General features: G+C 48.0%; 1 protein-coding gene across 1 annotated transcript; it reads right to left on the bottom strand.

Moving 5' to 3' along the window:
* Positions 1-242: 242 nt before the first annotated feature.
* LOC138811298 (cytochrome P450 2F2-like) lies at positions 243-10,742 on the bottom strand. The gene is given in 9 exon segments (XM_069999028.1): positions 243-688; positions 2,217-2,358; positions 2,897-3,084; positions 3,828-3,966; positions 4,327-4,506; positions 5,134-5,294; positions 9,673-9,822; positions 10,581-10,674; positions 10,731-10,742. Coding segments are annotated over 9 exon segments (1,248 nt in total). The 3' UTR covers positions 243-506.
* Between the last annotated feature and the right edge of the window lie 15,007 nt (positions 10,743-25,749).

Here is a 25,749-nt window from a genome sequence, read left to right as displayed (position 1 = left end):
TGTTCCTGACCTTTTTCAGTCAAGGCTGGTGCTCTACCACTTGAACCTCACCCCCACCCTTGGCTTTTTTGGTGGTTCACTGGCAACAAAGAGTCTCTTAGACTTCCAAACAAGCCTGGCTTTGAACCTGGATCTTCAGATCTCAGCCTCCAAAGTATCTAGGATTATAAGTGTGAGCTACCAGTGACCAATTGTTTATTTTCTTAATGATGGCCATTCTGACCTTGGATAGGTAATACCAGTGTCATTTAACTCAGATCTATTAGAAAGATAATTGGATTGGAAATTCCAGGAAAGGGCAAGTCACAGAACACATTGTGCAGGTCCAGGGCACAGGAGATGCATTTCCATCCCCAAGTATTTCTCTCTGAACCCACAGTGGATAAAGGTACAGGATGGATGTAGGATGACAGGCAAAGGGAACGTGACGCTGGAGGAGGGCAGAATATTCCCTAGATAGACACCCCACACCAAGCTCACAGGCCAGGCTTCCTGGTGTGGGGATGTCAGTGCGGGAGCACCCGCAACTTGAAAGGCCTGGGTACATTGCCCAGCCCAGAGCTGAGCGGGGTCAGGTCGATGTCCTCGGGCGCCCCCAGCGGCTGCAAGGTGAAGCGCTGCAGGATGGCAGTGAAGTAGAGGAAGAGTTCCATTTTGGCCAAAGGCTCCCCCAGGCACAGCCTGCGTCCTGCAGGGGTGGAGAGGGGAGGGCCAGGAGGAATTAAGGTGAATTAAGAGGGGTGAGGAACTGCACCTCTCCCCCTAAAACTCCCAGAGAAAATCCTGAGGTAGAAAGATGCTTGGAGAAAATGGAGCAAGTGCAAATTCAAACACAGCTGTTCCAGGTTTAAATATTGATAGTGTCAGAGCTAACTTTTGTGTTCTTGGAAAAGGCACAATTTCTGGGCTCTGTGTGTGTGTGTGTGTGTGTGTGTGTGTGTGTGTGTGTGTGTGTGTGTGTGTGTGTGTGTGTGTGTGTGTGTGCTGGGACTAGGGCTTGAACTCAGCTCCATGAAGTAGTCAGTTCCCATTTTCCCACAAGGCTGGCTCTCTACTATTTGATCCACAGCTCTTCTTCGAGCTTATTTGCTCGTTAATTACAGCTGGCTTTAAACTCTGATCCTCCAGGTCTCAGCCTCCTACAAAGCTCGGATAAGTGTGAGCCACCAGGGCCTGACTTATTATCTGCCTTTTTATGGGTGTGGCAGTTGAGGCTCCGAGAAGAGAAGTAAGAAATCCAAGGCCACACAAGCAGGACAGAAATGGGGTGCAAACCCTCTGGGTGTGAGCTCAGCTCTCACCCTCTTTCCTGGTAATCCCTCTCAGGTAGGGTCTGGCACACACTACTGAATATGGTCATTTATTATTTTTCTCCTTGCTACAGAGTAAATGGGGATTTCTCCCCTAAAAGCAGGAATGAGCCAAAACAAAGCACCAAAGCTGGCAGTACTTCAACTGTGCCTTGTAGTGACAGAGCTTTTAAGTTACTTTAGAGTTGGGAGAGTGACTATCTATGCATTCACGGATAAGCATGGGGTGAGATGGAGAAGCAAGAGAGTTTATGGAGTGAAGTTAGAACTAGGGCTGAGACAGGTGCTGGTGGCTCTGCCTGTAATCTTAGCTACTCAAGAGGCTGAGATCTGAGGATCCTGTTTCAAAGCCAGCCAGAGCAGGAAGGTCCATAAAGCACTCTCTCTCTCTCTCTCTCTCTCTCTCTCTCTCTCTCTCTCTCTCTCTCTCTCTCCCTCTCTCCTTCCCTCTCCCTCTCTCTTTTGTCAGTTGTAGGGCTTGAATTCTGGGCCTGGGCACTGTCCCTCAGCTCTTCAGCTCAAGGCAAGTGCTCTATCACTTGAACCACAGCCCCACTTCTGGTTTTCTGGTGAATAATTGGAGATAAGAGTCTCATGGACTTTCCTCCTCTGGCTGGATTTGAACCATGATCCTCAGACTCAGTCTCCTGAATAGATAGGATTACAGGAGTGAGCCACCAGTGCCCCTTAAAACTCTTATCTCCAGTTAACCAGCACAAAGCTGGAAGTGGATCTCGAGTGATAGAATGCCAGCGTTGGAGGTAAGACCAAGTGAGAACAAAAGCCCAGAGTTTAAATTCCAGTTACAACCCCCCCCCACCCCCAAAAAACCACCACCAAAACAGCACCAACAGTAACAACAAACAACAAAAACCCTAAGGTTTGGAGACTGACTCATGGGCTTACCAGCTGAGAAGGGCATGAAGGCTGGACTCTTCTTGAAGGCCTGATTGGCGTCTAGGAAATGCTCAGGATTGAACTCCTGGGGTGTCTTGAACTGGCTGGGGTCCTAGTGCAGGGTGTTAAGGAGGGTGATGATGTCCGTGCCCTGTACAGACCAGGAGGGGTCAGTGTTGTGCAAGCTGACATTTCCACTTTACAGACCTGGAATTCCTGGAGATTTTGAAAGGGGGTGAGGGTAGGGCACTGGACTCCATCTTCATCTGGGGTTCCCAGTGATGCTGGTGCGTGTGGTGGTGTCTGAAGAAGGAATGGGGCCTTCACCCCTTTGCCTTGTGTAAGCAGATGTTCAATTCCTGGGGAGGGGAGAATTCTGAAGATAAGGTTTTGGGCCACAGGGGGTCATAAGATTAAGTCCCAAACCCTAGGGATTGGAAAGATGAGCCCCGAGATGGAAGTCTTGTGACAGGAAAGGGATGTGTGATTAAAGACAGTCCCTAGTGCACTCTGGTGTGAGATGGGGTCCTGGGAAGAGGCTGAAGTTGTAGATTTAAGGATCTCAGAGGTGTGATGCTAGGGCTTTTGATGCTTCCTTGCTAAGGCCTTAGAGGGCACTGGTGGCCATGTCCAGGGAGCCCACGGCCAGCTGTAAGCGCGGGAAGTCGTGGGCCAGGTGCCTAGCACACCTTGGGTATCAGGAAGCCGCGGAAGGCCGTGTCCTTGATGACGCGGTGCGGCAGGTTCATGGGGATGACGTCAGCGAAGCGCTGCACCTCGTGGATCACGGCGTCGGTGTAGGGCATGGCCGCGCGGTCCTCCAGCGTGGGCTGTCGCGAGCGGCCCACCACGGCGTCGATCTCTTCCTGCACGCGGGCTGGAGGCAGAGGAGGGAAGGCGGGGAGGGGCTGGGCACCAAGCGTGTGCAAGGTGCACGAGAGGGGCTACTGCTGCAGTGTGCATGTGTGTGTGTGTATGCAAATTCGAGTGAGTGCAAAAAGCAGGGGGGAGCCCGGGAGCCAGTGTCATGCTTTGTGGGTGGGACTTCCGGTGCACCTGGGATTCTGGGCGGGGCTTCCAGGGCTGGTTGACTGATGGGTACAGTGGTTGGTTGGATGGTGCACGCATGTGTGTGTATTGGGTGGGGCAGGAAAGAAACTTGGGGATCTACCCAGAGGCTGGACCTCAGGAGTTGGGAGTTGCAGACAGGGCTTTGTGGATGAGGTAAGACAATGGGGGGGGGTGGGTTGTGTCTTGGACTTGCTCCAAGGTGGGGACTTGGGAGGCGTAGTTAGGGGCCCGGCTGGAGAGATGGATTGGGTATGTGGCCACAGGCATCAATTGGGAGATATGGTTGGAGGGGTGGTCAGGGGCGTGGTTAGGGGTGTGGCTTTACATGGGACATGTGGGCGTGGTTAGGGGCGTGTTCTGGGCAAGGATTGGGGGCGTGGCTTTGGGCAGGGCTGGGAAAGGACCTAGAAAAGTGGTCATAGGTGGGACCCCTGCAGCGCGGGTAGGACCCTTGGTAGCAGGTGTAGACCCCTAAGGGTTTGGCTGGGCCACCTCAGGCGTTAGAGTTATGTGGATAGGACTCAGGGCCAGGTGGCAGGGGGGCAGCACCTTGAATTTTGGGGTATTTCATTAGTATGAGGAAGGCATGGCGCAGCGTGGTGCCCACTGTCTCGGTGCCACCGAAAAGGAGGTTATGTGTGGTCATCAGCAGGGTGTCCATTTGGAAGTGGGTGAGCGGGTCCTTCTCCTGCCGAGGCTGACACATGACGGTACAGGCCGGGGCCAGGGGATCCCATTCCCAAACCGGTGCCGCCAATGCTGCTGGGTGCCAGGTTGGCTCATTCCCTGGTTCCCTTTCCAGGAAGATGGGTGTGGGGGGGGGTGGTTTGGGGAGGCGCAAAGGCCAGCTGGGGAAAATCTCAGCCTCAGGCTCCAGGATGAACTGGGCAGTGGCAAGGTCTTATTGAGCTGTTAATTGGCGCTGTCTCAGCAGTGCCAAGTACCCCAGCCCTTGCCTAATCTGGGATCCCTGGAGATTTGAGGCCAGGGTAGCAAGAGGGTTGGTTTCAGGCTAGACTACAGGTGTGATCTCCAAGCTGAGGATTACCTGTGCCATCTTGGTGAGGAAACAATTGATGAAGTCCCGGGAGTTGTCAGGGTCTAGGGTAGCCTGGTATTCACGGATGCTGCAAGTGATCAGATCTTTCATACCTCTGAAGTTCTGGAACATTCGTCGGTGCGATCCCACAGGCAGCCAGTCCAGAAGACCCGGGAAGATGTTGTATAGCTGGGGAGTGGGAAGAGTTGGAAGGGCTTGGAGGAGTAGGCAGAGTTTTCTTTTCTTTCTTGTGCCTGCTGCCTGGGTCTTGAACTCAGGGCCTGGCAACTGTCCCTGAACTTCTATGCTCAAAGTTAGCTCTCTACCACTTCAACACACTTCTTTTTGGCTATTTGGTTGGTTAATGAGAAATACGAGTCTCATAGACTTTTTTGGTCTAGGCTGGCTTTGAACTGGATTTCTCAGATGTTAACCTGCTGAGTACTAAGATTACAGGCATGAGTTAACCAACAGCGTTAGGATGGTATTTTGGGGGGAATGGATGAAGTTAGGGGAAGAGGACATCGGGTAAATGAAGAGCTTTAAGCCACTTTAGGGATGTGGGTGGCAGAGCTGGCAAGTTGGTAGACTGGGTCAGTTAAGGTTTCTTCTGCAGAGGGATGTGGCCAAATAAGAACTGGGTGTCCCTACTGGGTCCACGCAGGGCCTTTCTCCAGAGAGGCGTGGCCAGACTTGTTCTTTGGTGGTCCCTTCTCTGCTGGCTATTTCCAATTTGTGTTTAAATACCGGGAACCACACCCCCTCCCACCCCAGCCCCAGCCCAGCTCTCTCCCATCTCTCACTCTGCTGACTGACCTCGCCCCAGGGGTTGCTCATGATCTGGAAGTTGTCATTGATGAAGCGGATAATGGCCAGCAAACGCTCGTCGCTGTAATCGAAACAGTGGCCGAAGATCACAGAACAGATGATGTTGGACACGGAGCGGCTCAGCACGAACACGGGGTCGAAGAGCTCACCTGAAGCGTGGAGAAGGCGGGAGAAGGTGTGAGGCGCGGATTTGGGAAGACACCCCGCGCCACCCAAGGCCCTCAAACCCATGCAACCTCAGCTGGAATTGCCACGCTGGCATGCAACCACTGACCCAGTCCACATCTTGCAGCACCCACAGGGCCACCCAGCATACAAGCCGTATACCAGACCCAGAAAATATCTGGCAACAGGCTGGGCATCTGAAAACCACGACATTCTGCAAATCTCAACAAGACGATACCAACAAAACAGGCTGTGCCTGAGACCACGCAGCCCATTCCAGATGATCAGAATTCACAGAACACAGCAGCAATCTCACAGTGCACACACTTACCCACACACAGGAACACAATCCTCAAAACCTCCAACAGCCAAACAGACCACACCCAACAAGAGCAGAGGAACCCATCTCAACAGAGCCACCAAGACCCACTAGTCCCAGCCCAGTCTGCAGTTAAAGAGACTTAATTTGAAGGTTGACTTGGGCTCTCCTTAGTCCTGAGGTGACCTGGGCCAGAATGAATCTCTTTCTCTGAAACTTTTCTCTTGTCAAATGGGCTCCATGGCAGTGCCCTGCCTCTTTGTGAGGCTGTTAGAAGACATCAGTGTTCAAGGGTGGAAACTCCTGATAAGATCTGACCCATTAGGAGACTGTAGCATAATGCTTCCCCCTCACAACCACCAAAACATTGATGTCCCCTTCCCTACAACCCTGTAGAGAGCTGCGAGAGGCAGCACCTGGAAGATGGAGCTGGCTTCCGCCCTCCGCCTTCCCGATGGCGAGTGCTCTCGTGGTAAACAACTCCTTATATGGCTAAGGCAAAGAATCTGGCTTGCTTCCGTGCACCTGAACCTATTGGTGGTTCCCACGTGGCGTATCAGGGTTGGCTACCCAGCGGGTACTTAAGGCTGTGGGGAATTCTCCCCGGGGTTGGGGGTCAGAAGATTACTCAAAGGTCCTGAATAAACTGCAGAGAGAAGAGTCCGGTGTCGCATCTTCCTTGCTGGTTGAGGCGGTAGCAACACGTGGTGGCCCGTACGGGGAACTCAGCCACGAGGACTCAGAACTCTCTGCGGTCAGGGTGGTGCACCGGTAAGTTCCCAGGTAAAAGGGGAATCCGCGACAAAAGCGGGGGTAAGTCCCCAGGTAAAAGGGGAATCCGCGACAAAAGCGGGGAGTAAGTTCCCAGGTAAAAGGGGAATCCGCGACAAGAGCGGGGGGGATTTTTGCTCTTCTCTGTAAGATAGGGAAAGAGCGAGAACCCGGGGCTAGTCAGTAGAGTAGCCAAAAGTGAAAGTAAAAGTTTGTTTACCAGCTTTAAATGTTTAAAACATGGGCGTTTCTTCTTCGCACCCAATTTTTTTGGCTCTCAATGAGCTACTGCACTCAAAAAAGTTAAAAATAAAAAAGAGTACTTTAGAGAGATTTTTGAATGAATGTGACATCGTTGCCCCATGGTTCGCTGTCTCCGGAAGCCTCACAGTGGCCTCTTGGGAGAAACTAGGGAGGGACCTAGATTTTGCCTCTGAACAAGGAACGCTTAAGAGCGGAGTGAGACCAATATGGAAACTGATAAGAGGCTGTCTCGAGGACCAGCGTTGCAGTGAGGCAGTAGAGAATGGTCAGGCCGCCTTAGAAATGCTGCAGGAAGAAAGATCGGAAAGGGCAGACAGCGAAAAGGAGGAGAGCAGGGGGGAGGGGTTATACCCCGATCTTGCCGAACTAGAGACCTCTGAGTCTACAGACTCAGAGAAACTACAATCACTCATAGAACAAATAGAAAAAACAAAGATAAGAAAGAGGAGGAAAGGGAAGGAGAGAGAGGACCCAGATAAAGACAAATGCACGCCCTCCATGCACCGCGCCACACCTATGGCCCCTCCGCTCTATGCGGAGGACCCCGGGAGTGGCAGCCCCGGCTGTTCTTTCAGCCCAGATGTGTGGAAAGCGGTCAGAACTGAGTTACATCTAGCCTGTCCAATATTTCAGGATCCACAGGGACAGGGGTATCATGAACCCTTAGATTTTAAGGTTATAAAATCTTTAGCTGAGTCTGTGCGGACGTACGGAATCACAGCCTCCTTTACTGTAGCCCAGGTGGAGGCCCTAAACAGACACTGCATGACACCCGGTGAGAGTGGGCTCGCACGAGCTTGTTTGAGCCCAGGTCAGTATTTAGATTGGAAGGCCTTTTTGTTTGAATTTGCTAGTGAAGAGGCTGCAACCAATCAGGCTGCGGGGAACCCAGCTTGGGACAGAGATATGCTGCTTGGACAGGGGAGATTCGCCAATCAGCAGATAGGCTACCTGGTTCAAGTTTATGAACAAATCAATAACATTGGCATAAAGGCATGGAAGGCCTTACCAAATAAAGGCGAGGTGAGTGGCAATCTCACCAAAATCCTGCAGGGCTCTACGGAGCCGTTTTCGGACTTTGTTGCTCATATGGTCGAGGCTGCTGGCAGAATTTTTGGTGACCCAGACACAGCCATGCCATTAATTAAACAGCTTGTTTACGAGCAGTGCACTAAGGAATGCAGAGCCGCCATAACCCCATATAAGAATAGGGGACTAGAAGCATGGATGAAAGTTTGCAGAGAGCTGGGCGGACCACTAACTAATGCTGGATTAGCTGCTGTTGTGGTGCAATTAACCCAGAAGAAAGGGGCTGGGAAGGTGGCTCAGTGGTAGAGCATTTGCCTTGCATGCATGAGGCCCTGGGTTCGATTCCTCAGCACCACATAAGCAAAAAGAAATGAAAAAAGCCGGAAGTGACGCTGTGACTCAAGTGGTAGAGCGCTGGCCTTGAGCTGAAGAGCTGAGGGACAGCGCCCAGACCCAGAGTTCAGGCCCAGGAATAAAACCTATTCAAAAAATGCTGCAAATTTGTCTAAACAGTTGTCTAGTTATCTTTTAGGTAATTGAACTGGGGAGTTCGACAGCCTGATGGAACAGCTCAGGGTTGCCATCGTCATGGTGAACTCGACCCAAGTGGATGCCGGATTGGCGGAGGGGTTATCTTCATGGATCTCCGCTGCTATGAATCATCTTAAGGAATGGGCGGGTTTGGGAGCCCTGACAGGCCTCCTGGTGTTAGCCTCCTTGGTATGTCTGTGGTGCATTTGCCAAATTAGAGGTTCTCAGCGTCGCAGTGCAGCCATGATTATCCAAGCCTTTACAGTCATTGGAGCAGGTCAGTCCCCCCAAGCGTGGCTTGCCACCCTAAAACAATGAACACAGATTGCAAAGCCAAAGTACTGCAGTCGAGAGGCATGAGTTTTGCCCTCGAGGAGAGCATGTTTGATTGCACACGGGTTCGATTCGCCTTTTCCCGTCCTTGTGAAAAACGAATCAATGGACAGGCTGAGTCATCCCTAGAGAAGGTACCCTCTGGGAGAAGGCTTGTATGCAGTCCTTGCATTGCACAACAGGGATCAGACCTCTGTTCTCATCTGTGTTCTTTAAACAAAAAAGGGGGAACTGTAGAGAGCTGCGAGAGGCCGCACCTGGAAGATGGCGCCGGCTTCCGCCCTCCGCCTTCCCGATGGCGAGTGCTCTCGTGGTAAACAACTCCTTATATGGCTAAGGCAAAGAATCTGGCTTGCTTCCGCGCACCTGAACCTATTGGTGGTTCCCACGTGGCGTATCAGGGTTGGCTACCCAGCGGGTACTTAAGGCTGTGGGGAATTCTCCCCGGGGTTGGGGGTCAGAAGATTACTCAAAGGTCCTGAATAAACTGCAGAGAGAAGAGTCCGGTGTCGCGTCTTCCTTGCTGGTCGAGGCGGTAGCGACACAACCCGTGAATAGACTGTCTTGTTTCTCATGGTAAAAGTGACTTTACAGATGCGATAAAGAATGGGGAGAGCCAGGTGCTGGTGGCTCACGCCTGTAATCCTAGTTACTTAAGAGGCTGAAATCTGAGTATCACAGTTCAGAGGGAGCCTGGGCAGGAAAGTCATGAGACTCTTATTTCCAATTAATTAAAAGCCAAAAGCTGCACTGTGGCTCAAAGTGCTAGAACACCAGCCTTGAGCAAAAGAGCTCAGGGACAGTACCAGGCTCTGAGTTCAAGCCCTGTGACCAATCCCCCCCCCCCCACACAAAAAAAAGAATGAAGAGAATAAAAAAGAAAGTTAAAAAAAGAAAAGAAAATAATAATTATGGGAGAGCCAGGTGCTGGTGACTCATGCCTGAAATCTTGGTCATAAGTGGACCCTCCTCTAGGGGCGCTATTCTCATAATGAGGCAAGTAAGGCCCCTTCAGAAGTCTTGCATTCACCACAGTGCCTACTGAGAAGGATGGGTGTGGGTTAGGGGTGCAGACTGCATTCATTAAGAACCCTCCTCCCCCCCCCCCCCCCCACCTTGTGTATTCTGCAGGGACTCCAACAGGAAGCTGCTTTCCTCCAGGATCCGCTCCTCAATGCTTCTCTTTCCCATCCCAAAGTTCCGTAGTATCTGGACAGAGAACCTTCTCAGGGCCTTCCACCGTTCTCCATTGGAGAAAGCGATGCCTGGGGAGAGGAGCAGTGCTTAGCTCAGTGGACAACTCAGCCCCTGACCACCCCCCCTTTTCCTGGTGTTTGCTGGAAGGGAGACTGAGTCTCTTTCCAGGGAACCATCCCTGACCCTCCAGGCTGAGCCAGGTTGTTTTCTTGGAGTTTTCACGGGGCCGTGGGCTTTCCTTTCCCCACTTCTGAACATTCTGACTATTTCTTTAAGGACCTCATGACTGATGGATGTTGGTGGCTCCCACCTGTCATCCTAGCTACTCAGGAGGCTGAGATCTGAGGATCATGGTTCAAAGCTAGTCTGGGTAGGAAAGTCTGCGAGACTTTTATGTCTAATGAACCACAAAAAAAGCCAGAAGTGGAGCTTGGCTCATGTGGCAGAGCACCTGTCTTAAGCACAAAACTGGAGTTGCATAGTGATGGGGATTGGGATGGCGGTACCATTCAAGGTTCTGGAGTGACGGGGGTGAGGAGGAGAAGCTTAGGGAATGGTGGAGAAAGGAGGAGGCTTACCATTGCCTTTAGTAAAGTTAAAAAACACTTGGTAATCTCCACGGCCACTGAACTCCTCCCCCTGGTCCACCAGCACCTCCTTCACCGTTTGGTACCTGCTGAGTACCACGACTCTCCTGGGCCCCAGGTACACGGTGTACATGGAGCCATATTCCTTGCTCAGCTGAGGATGGAAGGAGGTCACAGGGGCCTCTTCCCCCTCCCCCTCTCCCACCCCATCCTGTTCCCCCAAGGCCCCATGCCAGCACCTTGGTGAGTGAGGTCAGCAAATCTTGGGAGCGGAGCTGCAGCAGGTTTCCCAGAATGGGGAGAGGCCTGGGGCCCGGGGGCAGCCGGCCCTTGCTGCGAAAGCCAAAGGACAGGAGCAGGTAGATGCTGGCCAGCAGCAGGAACAGCACCGCGGTGCCCATACCGTCCATGCCCAGGCAGCTGCTGGGTCTGGAAAGCAAAGGGAGATGAGAGTAGGGGCCTATCAGTCCTCTCTCCTTCTGGAGTCTTCCTTCCTCAGGTCCTGGCAATGGGGCAGGTGGAGAAGGCAGGGAGATAGAAAGAAGCAGAGATAGGGAGAAGTCAGAGGAGAGAAGAGAAGGGGAGGAGGGGAGTGAAGAGCAGGAGTATGGGGCAAAAAATAGAGGCTGGGATTTTCCAAATACAGAGAGACAGGGATATGGATGAGAGACACGGACAGATACCTGGAGACATGTCTCTGTTCTTAGATGTTTATCTATCTATCTATCTATCTATCTATCTATCTATCTATCTATCTATCTATCTATCTATCTATCTATCTATCTATCTATCTATCTATCTATCTATCTATATGTCTGTCTGTCTGTCTGTCTGTCTGTCTGTCTGTCTGTCTCAATCTCCATCTATGTATTTTCCTATCTATAAATGTACCCATTCCATAACAAGATGTAAATGTACACAAACACAGAGATTAATTAGGTAAATCAAAACAGAGGATTGAACCAGATTCAGAGAGAGAGAGAGAGAGAGAGAGAAAGAGAGAGAGAGAGAAACTCTCAGAAAGAGAGGCTAACAGAGAGGCATAATCAGACCTAGAGCTGAGAAAGACAGAAGAGATGGAGATGAGGAGACAGCGAGGTATAGTTATTTACATCAACAACTACAACCACAGGAGGAAGTAGGCTTTGTGTCCAAAACAATAAAAACAGAAAACAGAAAAAAACAAAACCACACACCCAGAGAGATAGACACTGCAAGACAGGAAGAGAAAAGAAGAGAGAGTGGGGGGTAGGGAGAGAAAGGAGAGAGGCAAAGACTGACTTAGACAAAAAAGAGCCACAGAGACAGAACACAGACCCAGAGACATCTTGATTCCCCTAGAAGCTGGCAGGTAGGTTTGGGGAGAGGGAGATATGGAACCCACAGCCTTAGCTTTTCAGTCATCCCTCCTCCTCCACACCCCTCCCCTTACCTGCTGTGCACAGCGGGAGGTAACTGGGTGATCTGGGCTGTGGTGCCTTCTCAGATTGTTTTTATTTGCACCCCTCCTTTGCCCTACCCCGTCCCCGCCCACCTCCCCACCGTGCCCACAGCCAGCAGTCCTGGGGGTGGGGACCACAGCCCAGGAACCCTCCTTCACCTGGGGCCTTGTAGGCTGCAGACTGAGCTGTGCTCTCCCAGCTGAGGTCAATGCTAGATGTTTGTCCCTGATCATGGCAAAGGCTTCTGCTCTAGGCTGGGTTCTAGGAGGGGAGGGGTGGTTGTGGGGTTGTTGGGTGTGACTGCAGGACAGAGCCAGCCTGGACAGGAGCAGCACTGAGTTCATGCAGCATATTTGGATACTTCAGTTTTTTTATTTCTCTGGGTTTAAGGCCAATTCTGCAACTTACTGGTCAGAGACCTGGGGGAAGGTGATTTCTTCCCTGGGATTTTCTTGTGTCTAGGGGGCTGAATTCCCATAGCTCTCTCCTTTTTCCTCTCCTTCTCTTCCTCCTTTTATTTGTTTGTTGCCAGTCCTGACACCTGAACTCAGGGTCCGGGCACTGTCCCTGAGCTTCTTTTTGCTCAAGGCTAGCACTCTACCACTTGAGCCACAGCGCCATTTCCAGCTTTTTCTGTTTTTGTGGTATGGATGAATTGAACCCAGGGCTTCATGCATGCTAGGCAAACACTGTACACTAAACCATATGCCCAGCCCCTCCTGCTTCTTTATAGTCTTATATACATATTTAAGTATATGTATACATACTTAAATATACCTACATATATATACATACACATTCATACATATTCCTATCTATCTATCTATCTATCTATCTATCTATCTATCTATCTATCTATCTATCTATCTATCTTGGTCCTTGGGATGGAACTCAGGGCCTACGCTGTGTCCCGTAGCTTTATTTTTCCTCTAGGCTGGTGCTCTACAGCTTGAACCATAGCTCTATATTCTTCAGAGCTATTCTTTGGTCCTCTATCTCTTAGGGCTTGCTTGTCTCTCAGTTTCTGTGGAATATCACTTAGTTTCTGTTGGGGAAGGTCTCAGCTATGGGTTCTAGTTGCTTCTCTCCCTCTTCCTCTGTGTCTTAGGGTCTTTGGCTTGCTTTCTTCTTCTGGTTGTCTCTCTCCCATCCTGATAAACCCTTATTTATACTCTCTCTGTCTCTGTCTCTGTCTCTCTTTCTGTGGGTCTGTCTCTGTCTTTTTCTTATGTTTCCAGGAGTGACTGCAGAGCAGTGAGATTGAAGAAAAGCAAAGGAGAAAGTCAGGGAAGGGGAGAAAAAAGCCCCCAGCCTCCCCCAAGCCATGCTTCAGTCCATATTAAGTTCTTTGGCTGCCCCAGGGAGTGTTCCGCCAGCTCGGTTTTGCTCCATTACTCAACTGGTGTCCAAGTCAGAGTACAGAGTGTCAGATGCAGATTTTGGCAGAGGACTCTTGAGGCCAAAGATCTGGGGGAGCGAATGGAGGTAGGGCTTCCCCTCCCCAATACCACAGCTCTGTTCCTCTGGGAGGCAAAGGAAGGAAGGCTGGGCCCCCCCTCGGGGGGAAGGTGACACCCCAGGTGTCAGGTACCTGAGAGCTGGGGGGTGGGGAGGGACCCATGGTGTGGATTCTGTCCTGAAAGTCTGGTTTGGGCAGGGCTGGGAGAGGGGGATTATGGGATTACAGGTCTCTGCTTTCCCAGGACCTCCCTGCCTCCCCTGGGGGGAAGGGTGCTGCCTGGACCCCTTCCAGCCCTCTCAGCAGTTTGCCCTGACTTGGAACTGTGTTCAGAGGCATCTGAGGGGTGCCCGCCTCCCTCGGGGGGACCCCCACCCGCGGGAATTCAGAAGAAGGGGTTTGAGTGCTTGTCAGGGTTGGATGGGCTCCAGCTGGAGTGGCTGGGGGAGGGGGAGGAGGGATGGGCTGTCCTTTTTCCACATGGGCCCCACTCCAGGGTTGTCCACAGGCCAGAAACCAGGCCTCCAGCCCTCTAGTAATCCCAGACATGGATCCCCGCCACCACTACCATCCTCCGGAGAGGAAGAAGGCAGTGCAGATGACAGCCATGGCACTGAGGGGTGACAGGAGACAGACACAGACCTGACCCACTTCCCCCGCAGCCTCCCCCTCCACACACCAGCTTCCTGTCTAGAACCTGCAATATGGTTCCCTCCCCTTCCTTGCCCTCCCCTCCCTATCCTCTCTCTTCCCTTCTCTCCCTCCCCTCTCCACTTCTTCCTTCCTCCCTTCCTCTTTACCCCCTCCCTCCTTCTTCCTTCCTTTTCTTTTTGGGTCCAGTCGTGGGGCCTGAACTCTAGGCCTGGGCACTGTCCCTCAGCTCTTCAGCTCAAGGCTAGCGCTCTACCACTTGAGCCACAGCGCCACTTCTGGCATGCAAGGCAAGTGCTCTACCACTGAGCCACCTTCCCAGCCCTTCTTCCTTCCTTTTACTCTTCCTTTCCTCCTTCCTTTTCCTTCGTCCTTCCTTTTCCTCCCTCCCTCTTTCCCTCCTTTCCTCTCTCCCTCCCTTCCTCCCTCCCTCCCTTCCTCCCTCCTTCCTTCCTCCCTCCCTTCTTTCCTCCCTCCCTTCCTTCCTTCCTTCCTTCCTTCCTTCCTTCCTTCCTTCCTTCCTTCCTTCCTTCCTTCCTTCCTTCCTTCCCTCTCTCCTCACATCTCTGTTTCTCTGTTCCTCTCTGTTCTCCCCCCCCTCCACATTAGGTATCCAATTTCTGCGGTATTCTACTAATCTCAAAACTCCATAGAGCTATTTATATCTTCATTATGGGGCTGGGAAAGCCCCATAATCATGTGTGGATAATGCAGCCATGCTGGAAATATGAGATGTCCACAGACTTTGGCTTGGAGTCTGGCAACACTCAAGTGTATCTTGGGAGGACTGAGTGCTGACTCGTGTGTGTGTGTGTGTGTGTGTGTGTGTGTGTGTGTGTGTGTGTGTGTGTGTGTGTGGTGTAGCTTTTTTCCTCAGAGTTAGTCCCCTACCACTTGAACCACGGCTCCACACTTCCAGCATTTTGCTGGTTAATTGGAGATAAGAATCTCATCTCATGGATTCTCCTGTCTAGGCAGGCTTGAAACCCCAATCCTCAGATATCATCCTCCTGAGTGCATAGCTGATTGAAGCGTGTGAGCACTGGCATCCCACAAGGCAACCTTCTGATGCCTTTGGTGTTAGATCTTTAAAAAGAATATGGTAGTTGGAGGAAGTGGCTCTTTCTCCTGGCTGCAGAAATTTAATTCTGGAGACTTTATTTGTATTCCTTGTTTAGTTTGTCCTTCTGTGCTTGTTGTACTGTTTGTCCAAGGGCTTTTTTTTTTTTTTTTTTTTTTTTTTTTTTTTTTTTTTTTTTACCAAACCCCTCCTTTTTTGGAGAGCTGGAAATATGTATACTACATATTCCAAATCTCTATGTGCAGAGAAGAAGCAGAAAGCAGGAAGAGCCACCCAGAGCCTAATTGGAATGTCATGGTTCAGATTTGTAGCCTTTGTTTTTTTCCTTCTTTGGGATTGAGCCCAAGGCTCATGAGCACCAGGTGAGCACTCAAGCCCTTGGTGCTCTGCCCGTTCTGTGGTCTGCCAGATGAATACTTTTTCTTTTTTCTTTCTTTCTTTCTTTCTTTCTTTCTTTCTTTCTTTCTTTCTTTCTTTCTTTCTTTCTTTCTTTCTTTCTTTCTTCTCTCTCTTTCTTTCTTTCTTTCCTTCTTTCCTTCCTTCTTTCCTTTCTTTCTTTCTTTCTTTCTTTCTTTCTTTCTCTTTCTTTCTTTCTTTCTTTCTTTCCTTCTTTCCTTCCTTCTTTCCTTTCTTTCTTTCTTTCTTTCTTTCTTTCTTTCTTTCTTTCTTTCTTTCTTTCTTTCTTTCTTTCTTTCTTTCTCTTTCTTTCTTTCTTTCTTTCTTTCTTTCTTTCTTTCTTTCTTTCTTTCTTTCTTTCTTTCTCTCTCTCTTTCTCTCTTTCTTTCTTTCTCTCTTTCTTTCTCTCTTTCTTTCTTTCTCTCTTTCTTTCTTTCTCTCTTTCTTTCTTTCTCTCTTTCTTTCTTTCTCTCTTTCTTTTCTTTCTTTCTTTCTCTCTTTCTTTCTTTCTTTCTTTCTTTTTGGGTTCAGTTGTGGGGCCTGAACTCTGGGCCTGGGCTCTGTCCCTCAGCTCTTCAGCTCAAGGCTAGCACTCTACCACTTGAACCACAACGCCACTTCTGGCTTTTTTCTTTTTGCTTATGTGGTGCTGAGGAATCGAACCCAGGGCCTCAGGCATGCAAGGCAAGCTCTCTACCACTGAGCCACCTTCCCAGCCCTGAATATTTTTCTGGAAGCTCTGAGTGCTTCCACTTGGGCTCTGATTTATAAACTGCCATGGAGCAATTATTTAACCTCCACTTTTTGAATAGCTGGTGAATACCCAGAAAGAGGACATTTGAAGGTGATGAGGTTGGAGATGGCAAACAGTGCACACTGTCTCTCTAGTGTTTAGAAGAGCTTAGATCTAGGCTGGGATGTAGTGGCTCAAGCTGTAAAGCACTTGTCTACTAAGTCCTAGGTTCAAACCCCAGGAACACCAAAGAAAACTTGGGCTTGTTCTTCATGGATATATATAGACACTTCATTCTAACCCATGGTGTTAGTAAGGAGAAAACATGGTCCTCCTGAGGCCCCTAGTCCAGGAATATATCGTGCCGCCCTTGTTGGTGTCCTATGACCCTCTGATTGGGGGCTTGGACTGGGGACCACTAGTCTCCTGTGGGTGGTTCTAGAACTTCTGGGAGTAGATGGGGGTGTGTGTCAGTGCAACAGTCTGTTTTTTTCTTAGTGGGATGATGATGAAGATGATGATGATGATGATGGTGACAATGATGGTGATATTATGACCATGGTGATGGTGAAGATGGTGACAGTGATGATTATTATGACAGTGGTGATGTTGATAACAATGATGGTGTCATGATGACAAAACAAGATTAATAATGACCACAACGGTTATGTATATCACTAAGGATCAATTCCAGGGTCTTACACATTCTAGCAAGCGCTCTTCCTGAGTTCATCTCAGCTCTTGGTGGGCCTATTATGGGCTGCATTGGTTCCTGTGGAGGGAGGGCAGATGGTAGATTTGTCTCCACAGAACAGGGTTTGGAGGACTTGGACACTGAAAGCTCCCACAGAACTGGAAGGCTTTGATGTACAACCACTACACCAGGGGGACCCCAGGGCCCTTTAAAAAGAAAACTGAATGTTAAGCTGGAGATGGTAGTACACACCTATAATCCCAGCACTGATGAGGCCAAAGCAGAAGGATGGTGAGCTCCAGGCCAACACAACACAGTCTCAGAACACCCCTGCCATGAGCAACGACAACCACGAAACCCCAACCACTGGAAAGTTGTTTCTCTGTCCCAAAGCCACCCAAGGGAATCAGTCAATCCTCAGGACTCCTGGTGGGCTCCACCAAGCCCATGTTTGTGGGGATGGGATCCTGGGAAGGGAAGCTCTGGGGCCAAGCTTCAGAAAGGTGAGTTTAGATTCTGTATTGCGCACGTGTGTTTACTGTAGGGGTGGAGTTTGTTTGTAGTGTTTTGTAAAGCTGGGGAAAAGGACTTGGCAGAGACCCCAACTTTCCTGCTGGCCCATGAGACTGGGATGAAGAATTGAGCCTGTGAGAAGGTAAATGCCAAGGATGGAGTGGCGTGTGCAACCCTAGCTCGCCCAGCTCGCCTTTCCCTTCCTCTTCACCATCTTCCTCTTTCTCCTCTTCCTCCTCCTCCTTCTCTACCTTCTCCTCCTCTTGTTCTTCCTCTTTTCCTCCTCCTCCTTCCCTTCTTCCTTCTCCTTTCTTCTTCTTGCTGAGGATCAGGCCCACATGGTAAACACATAACTTACCACTGAGCTACACCTCAAAGGCCCAGGCTTTCTTTCTGCAATCAAAAGCCATGGAATTTGAGGCAGAGATCTGAGGATTGAGGTTTAAGGCCAGCCCAGGCAGGAAAGTCCGTGAGATTCTTTGTGTGTGTGTGTGTGTGTGTGTGTGTGTGTGTGTGTGTGTGTGTGTGTGATGAGGCCTGAACTGTGTGTGTGTGTGTGTGTGTGTGTGTGATAAGGCCTGAACTCTGGGCCTGGGCGCTGTCCCTCAGCTCTTCAGCTCAAGGCTAGCATGCTACCACTTGAGCTGCAGTACCACTTCCGGCTTTTTTGGCTTATAGGGTGCTGAGGAACCGAACCTAGGTCCTCATGCATGCAAGGCAAGCGCTCTACCACTGAGCCACCTTCCCAGCCCCCCGTGAGATTCTTATCTACAGTGAACCATCAAAAAAACCTAGAAATGGCGCTGTGGCTCAAATAGTAGAGTGCTAGCCTTGAGCTCCAAAGTTCAGGGATTGCGCCCAGGCCCAGAGTTCAAGGCTCCAGACTGGCACACACACAGACACAAAGAAAAGGTACGAATGCCTTGCCCTCCCCATGACCTGCTGACTGTTTTGTAAAGTGCTGATACAGGTCGCCCTTGTTGTTCATGGTCCTGTAGGAATCTGACCTTTATTCTGAGCCCAGAACTTCTTTTTTTTTTTTTTTTTTTGGTCCAGTCGTGGGGCCTGAACTCTGGGCCTGGGCGCTGTCCCTCAACTCTTCAGCTGAAGGCTAGCGCTCTACCAAGAGCCCAGAACTTCTTAATGCCTTATGTAAACCAAATTCACAGCTGGTCTCATTTCTGACACATCTTGGAAATGCTCCATTTTCTCTCCACGGTGAGAACCGCCGGCCACTCTGTAAATAAGAATAAGACCTCTAATAAGTGCTTTGAATGGATCATCTTGGTACTCTGCTTTTTTATTCTTTTGGTTGCTGTTTATGGTGGTAGTAAGATTTGAACTCAGGGTCTTGTGTTTTCTAGGCCAGAGCTCTACCACTTGAATCACGCTCTCATCTCTTTTGGCTTTTCGTTTGTTTTTCAGGCTGGGTTTCTATTTTTTTTTTTTTAATTTTAGATCTTAGACCATGATCCTCCTACCTCTTCCTTCCGTGGAGCTGAGTTTACAGGTGTGCACTAACATTCACGGCTTTGTATTGTCTTTTGAATCCACCCCACAATATTTTCTCCTCCACACTCACTGAAGTTGCTGTCTATCCCTTGGGCTACTATTTACTTCTAAAGTGCTAAATCTGAAGCAGCATTGGGATTTGTGTATCTTCATCCTTTTCTCGTGTGGAAAAATTTAATGTAAAATAGATGCATCAATGATACTCACTAGATACTATGTGGGAAAAGAATTCTACAACTTGTGGGTGGGGATGGGAGGAAAAATCTGAGAGAACAAGAAAATGGGTGACATTGTCCAAAGCTGGGCACCTGTGGCTTACACCTGTAATGCTAGCTTGAGTAGCTAGCTGAGATTTGAGGATCATGGTGTTGAAGCTAACTGGGTCAGGAAAGTCTGTGAGACTCTTATCTCCAATTAACCACCACAATTGAGTCATGCTCTTATCTCTTTTGGCTCTGTGGACTCAAAGTGGTAGAGCAGTAGCCTTGAGCAAAATAAGTCTCAAGGACAATGACCAGGCTCTGAGTTCAAGCCTCATGACTGACTGAAAAAAAGAAAAAGAAAAAAGAAATGTACTCATTACCTGACTTATGTAATTATAACCCCTGTGTATATCACCTTTATCATAACAATAAAAAAGTTAAATACAAAAAGGTTCAATAGCTGGAGTTTTTTTGTTGTTCATTGAGAAAAATTCTCACTATGGCACTAGAACTTTCCATACTCCTGCCTCGGCCTCCTGAGTGCTTGGAGTACAGGTATTCACTGTCTGTGAGGGTTTTGGTATCAGGATGGCATGTTGAGAATTGAATGAGTTGAGAAGTATTCTTGTAACAGAGGCAAAACCTAAAGACAGCATGCAAAATTCTGTGGCTGGCACTTGTTACCCTAGCCACTCAGGAGGCTGAGATCTGAAGATCGTATTTCTAAGCCAGCGTGGGCAAGAAAGTCAGTGAGATTCTTATCTCCAACGAACTACCAAAAAGCCAGAAATGGAGATGTGGTTCAAGTGGTAGAGCACTAGCTTTGAGCAAAAAAGCTCAGGGATAGCACCCAGGTCCTGATTCTAGCTCCAGGACCAGCACACAGACATGCACACACACATAACCATACACACACAGACACATACACAAAGATACACAAAGTTAAATAAAAATTGAGACCACTTTGCAGTGAAAAATCTCTTCTGTATACTAGGAAGGATAAACAGAATATTGATATGGCCAACTTCCACATAAAAATTTCTGAGAAAACATTGTTCTTCCATGGTCAAGATAACAAAATGAGTTTATTGGATGACAAAAATTATGAACATCTTGAATGGGTTTAGTTTCCTCCAAGAAAATAGTTTCCAGCTCAATAATGATTTATTTTTAAATTGTGCAATGAGGATTATTGCAATCCAGAGCATTTTTTAATACTTTCTCCTTCCTATTCCTCTTTCTTCTTCTCCTCCTCAACTTCCTGAGTAGCTGGGATTGTAGAAATAAATCAGAGGTGCCTGACTTTCTTTCTTTCCTTTCTTTCTTTTTGTTGGTTGTGGGGATTGAACTCAGTGCCTGGGCACTGTCCCTGAGCCTCTTTGTGTGCAAGGGCTAGCATTCTGCCACTTGAGCCACAGCCCCACTTCCAGTTTTTGAGTGGTTTGTTGGAGAGAAGAGTCAGTCTCTACAGGGACTTGTCTGCCTCGGTTGGCTTCAGACTGCAATCCTTAGATCTCAGTCTCCTGAGTAGCTAGGAATATAGGCGTGAAACACTGGTGCCCGGCTTTCTTTTTTCCTCGTTTTCCTTCCTTCCTTTCTTCCTTCCTTCCTTTCTTCCTTCCTTCCTTCCTTCCTTCCTTCCTTCCTTCCTTCCTTCCTTCCTTCCTCCCTCCCTCCCTCCTTCCCTCCCTCCCTTCCTTCCTTTCTTTCATTCTTTCCCTCCTCCTCCTTCTCCTCCTCCTCCTCCTCCTCCTCCTCCTCCTCCTCCTCGTCCTCCTCCTCCTCCTCCTCCTCCTCCTCCTCCTCCTCCTCCTCCTCCTCCTCCTCCTCCTCCTCCTCCTCCTCCTCCTCTTCCTCCTCCTCCTCTTCCTCCTTCTTTGTCAGTCATGGAGCTTGAACTCTGAGCCTTGAGCCCTTTTGCTCAAGGCTAGTGTTCTACCACTTTGAGCACCAGCTCCACTTCTAGTTCTCTGGTGGTTAATTGGAGATAAGAGTCACGTGGACTTTTCTGCCCAGGCTGTCTTTGAACTGTGATCTTCAGATCCTAGCCTCCTGAGTAGCTAGGATTACAGGAGTAAGCCACCAGCACCCGGCTTGCTTACTTGCTTGCTTCCTTCCGTCCTCTCTACCCTTTCCCTCCCCTCCCCTTTTCTTCTTTATTCTTACCATTCTGGACAGCCTACAAAGATTCAATGCCCCTTTCTGCCATGGGTAGATCACGGTGTATGTCTAAGGTTCCCTGTTTGCTCCAGTGTTCAGGGATGGTGTACCGTGCTATATGACCTTGTTTGTGGTGAAACATGACAAGTGACACTAATGCCTCCTCTCCTGTCTCCTTGTCCCACCAGGCAGTGAAATCAGCCAGCACCCATTGAAAATCTGGAAGTATTTGAGAGTTGTTTATTCTGCCATATTATGACACACACACAAGGCCCAAGAGATTCAGTTACTTTGCACTGACTCCCCTGGTCTGCCTTTAGAACTGGAAAACTCTGGAGAGAGCCAGGCTCATAGGGCTCAGGCCCGAAGCTGTCAGCAGCGCCTCTGGACACTGATTTTTTTTCTCTCCTGCAAGCTGACAATAATGATTGTCTCAGTAGCAGTGGCAGTGATGCACTGAAGGATTGTAGAAAAACAAAGGCAAGGGGCTGGGAATGTGGCTTAGTGGTAGCGTGCATGAAGCCCTGGGTTCAATCCCTCAGTGCCACATACACAGAAAAGCCAGAAGTGGTGCTGTGGCTCAAGTGGTAGAGTACTCACCTTGAGCAAAAGAAGCTCAGAGACAGTGCCCAGGCCCTGAGTTCAAGCCCCAAAAAAGAAAAAGACAAAAAGAAAAACCAAGGCAAAGTTCTGTCTCCAAATTCTTTGTCTGAAGCCAGGTACTGGATACTCACACCTATAATCCTAGCTGCTCAGGAGGCTGAGATCTGAGGATCATGGTTCAAAGCCTGCCTGGGCAGGAAAGTCTGTGAAACCACCAGAAAACCAGAAGTGGAGTTGGGGCTCAAAGTGGTAAAGTGCTAGCCTTGAGCAAAGGAGTTCAGGGATAGAGCCCAAGCCCTGAGTTCAAGCTCCAAGACTGACAAAAAAAAAAAAAAGTCAAAAATTGCCACGCCTACTCAAGTGGAGTCTGCTTAGCATGGGAAACCAGCTTTCAGACCTGAGAATGAGGCTTCAAAGAGACCTATCTCTGAGAATGGGACTTCACCGAAGTCTACCTCAGAGAATGGGGCTTCAAAGAGGCCTACCTCCTGGAAAGGCTGGCAAACCCCTGGGAAAGATGTGTTTCTGTTCCTGTTTTTCTTTTCTTCAATGTATATGAGTGCCTATTAATCTTTTACTGTTTCTGCTGCTCATTGTACTTACTCATGCTCAACGTTCCCTTATTCAAAGCTCTTTCTTAAGAGTGTTGACGACTCCAACATCTGATGAGTGTATTAAAAATATGACTAACTCACTAGAGTTAAGTGCTACCCTGAAAGCCCCTCTTATGGAAGCTAGTAGACAAGTCATAAGTAAATATAAAAGTATTGGGGGTTTCACAATGTCACTTCAGCAGAAGGAATTGTTTGTAAGAGATTTACAAGAAGCTGTAGGTGGGGCTAGAACAGAAAGAATGTATGGCAATTGCTGAGAGAACTACTTAGGAGAAATAATTTCCTGCTACTCTCTTTTATTTACTAAGAGACTTGCTAGATCTAGGCCTCCTTGGTGCTTACTATTAAAGAAGGAACAGGAAAGATCTTATGGGACAGTTAAGGCCTCTATAAAAATAGGTAATAGTTAATCGGTGACAAACATCGAAACCCATTGTATTTCTTAGAGATAAGTCGGAAACAAGTGCCTATCAGGCGACCAGCTGGTGACCACCCAAGAATGAAGCCATGCAGCAAGATTGTGTAACCTTTTGCCCTTTCTCATGAAGACTTTTGCTATAAAAGTTTGTTATCCTCTGCATTAAATCGCACTCAGCATCCACTCCTCTTGTGTGTGAGTTGTCTGTTTGCCATCTCCCCACCTATTCCAGTTCCTCCCCTAGGTGTCCTCCGTTGTCCCGACAGAGCCTGTCCGTGGCAAAAAATCTTTGTCTAAATCAGTGAACCAGGAATCTTCAGTCTAACACTATAGGAATCCTTCCCTTTATATTGCCACAAGGTTGGGCTGGGAAGGTGGCTCAGTGGTAGAGTGCTTGCCTTGCATGCCTGAGGCCCTGGGTTCGATTCCTCAGCACCACATAAGCAAAAAGAAAAAAGCCAGAAGTGACACTGTGGCTCAAGTGGTAGAGTGCTAGCCTTGAGCTGAAGAGCTGAGGGACAGTGCCCAGGCCCAGAGTTCAGGCCCCACGACCGGACCCAAAAAAATAAAAATAAAAATAAAAATATATTGCCACAAGGTGAAAATTAGACATGTACTTAAATTGTATAAGTTTCAATATTATATAAGAAGTTAAAATTACATCCTTACCCAAGTCTCCATTGGCATTGTCCCTAAGTTCTTTTGCTCAAAGCTAGCACTCTACCATTTTGAGCCGTAGCCCCACTTTCAGTTTTCTGGAGGTTAATTGGAGATAAGAGTCCCACAGGCTTTCCTGCCTGGGTTGGCTTTGAACCTTAATACTCAGATCTCAGCCTCCTGAGTAGCTAGGATTACAGTGCCTGGCTAGACTTTTTTTTTTTTTTTTTTAAATCTGTATACTGTATACTTTCCTGTTTCACAGGAAAGGGGATCGCCCCCCTTTCCTACTTCTTATTTCATGTTAAAATATCTTCTTTTTTTTTTTCAGTCATGGGGCTGGAACTCAGGGCCTGGGTGCTGTCTCTGAGCTCTTTAGCTCAAGGCTAACATTCTACCACTTTGAGCCATAGCGCGACTTCTGGTTTTCTGGTGGTTCCTTGGAGATAAGAGTCTCATGGATTTTCCTGACAGTGGCTTTGAATCTGTATCCTCAGATCTCAGCCTCCTGAGTAGCTAGAATGACAGACGTGAACCACCGCGTGCCTGGCTTCTTGTTAGGATAACTGTTGCTATTTACCTTTTAAAATTAGCCTTCAGACTAGAGAGCACACTAGGCAAGACAAGGACTACAATAGAAGGAGAGAGATTTGGGGGGAGGGGGGAAACCTCAGAGGAGAAGCTGCATGTTTAGTGGGAGCTATGAGGGCCTAGAAGTCTGTTCTGGAGGTTGTGTTCTGAGTTCCAGAAAAACTAAGACAAGTAGACCAAGACTTAGCCACTGAGGGGATAAATACAGACTTCCCTCACCATATCACGGGTCACTTCTTGTGGCTTCACTATAGCATGGGTTTAAATATATATATGTATATGTATATATATTTATATATATATATATACATATATAATTCTGTATCGTGGAGTTTTTGCTATATTACAGAATTTTGTGGTGTATTATAGGTAGTGTGTGTGTGTGTGTGTGTGTGTGTGTGTGTGTGTGTGTGTGTGAGTCATGGGGCTTGAACTCTGGGACTGGGCTCTGTTCCTTAGCTCTTCAGCTCAAGGCTAGCGCTCTACCACTTGAGCCACAGCACCACTTCCAGTTTTCTGGTAGTTTATTGGAGATAAGTGTCATAGACTTTCCTGCCAGGACAGGCTTTGAACTATCATCAGATCTCAGACTCCTTAGTAGCTAGGATTACAGGTGTGAGCCACCAGTGCCCACTGTATATAATGTGTGTATATGTAATTCATATATATAAAAAAATCACACAATTACATATTCTATCTATAAATATATGTATTATATTTTAAATTAGATTATATATTATAATAACATTATAATATAATGTATAACATGCTATATATAATATATTGTGCAGCATATAATAGTATAGCATATATTATTATGTACTATGTATTATATGCTATGATACTATATACTATTATATAGTATAAATATATCCTAGTATATGTAATATATTCTATGTTATAGTATAATATATTTATTAAATATAACATATTATTATATTACACAAATTATTATATATTTAATGTAAATTATGCTATATTAAAATGATATACATTGTATATTATTACATATAGTATAGTATATAATATGTAGTAATGACTAATATATAGTTGGGATATCTATCTATTCATCTATCAATTGATCAATTTGTCTATATCTCCCAGGGAGCTAATGAAATTCTGAGTTTTGTTTTATGTGCTTGTTTTGATCATGTCCTGTTCTGTTTTGAAATGTGTGTGTGTGTGTGTGTGTGTTTTCTAGTACACAGTCTTCAACTCAAGGCCTCAGCTATTGCTTGGCTCTTTTCCTCAAGGCTAGTGCTCTACCACTTAAGCCACACTTCCATCTCTGGCATTTTTCCCACTTTAAAAAAGTTTTATTGAGGTATAATTCATGATTTACCCACTTAATATGTATGATTTAATGACTTTTATATTCATGTGGTTTGTGGATCCAATGCCCAACTTCATAACATTTTTTCATTATCGTTAAAATACCTCTGGCTTTTTGCTTGTTCATTGGAGTCTCATGGACTTCTCTGCCAGGGCTGCCTTTGAACTGTGATCCTCGGATCTCAGCTTCCTGAGTAGCCAGGATGACAGGTGTGAGCCATCAGCGCCTGGCAGCTTTGTTTCTTTTAAAGCAGGCTGGAACACTTCGCATGGGTTGCAAACACTCAAGTGAGAGGATCATAAGCTATTTGTAGCATAGAGCTGAATGGCATGATGAAAAATATCTAAT

Source organism: Dipodomys merriami, unplaced genomic scaffold, assembly GCF_024711535.1.
Source record: "Dipodomys merriami isolate MVZ:Mamm:240054 unplaced genomic scaffold, mDipMer1.0.p SCAF_52, whole genome shotgun sequence".
Lineage (NCBI taxonomy): Eukaryota > Metazoa > Chordata > Mammalia > Rodentia > Heteromyidae > Dipodomys > Dipodomys merriami.
This window is presented reverse-complemented; position numbering and strand designations above follow the sequence as displayed.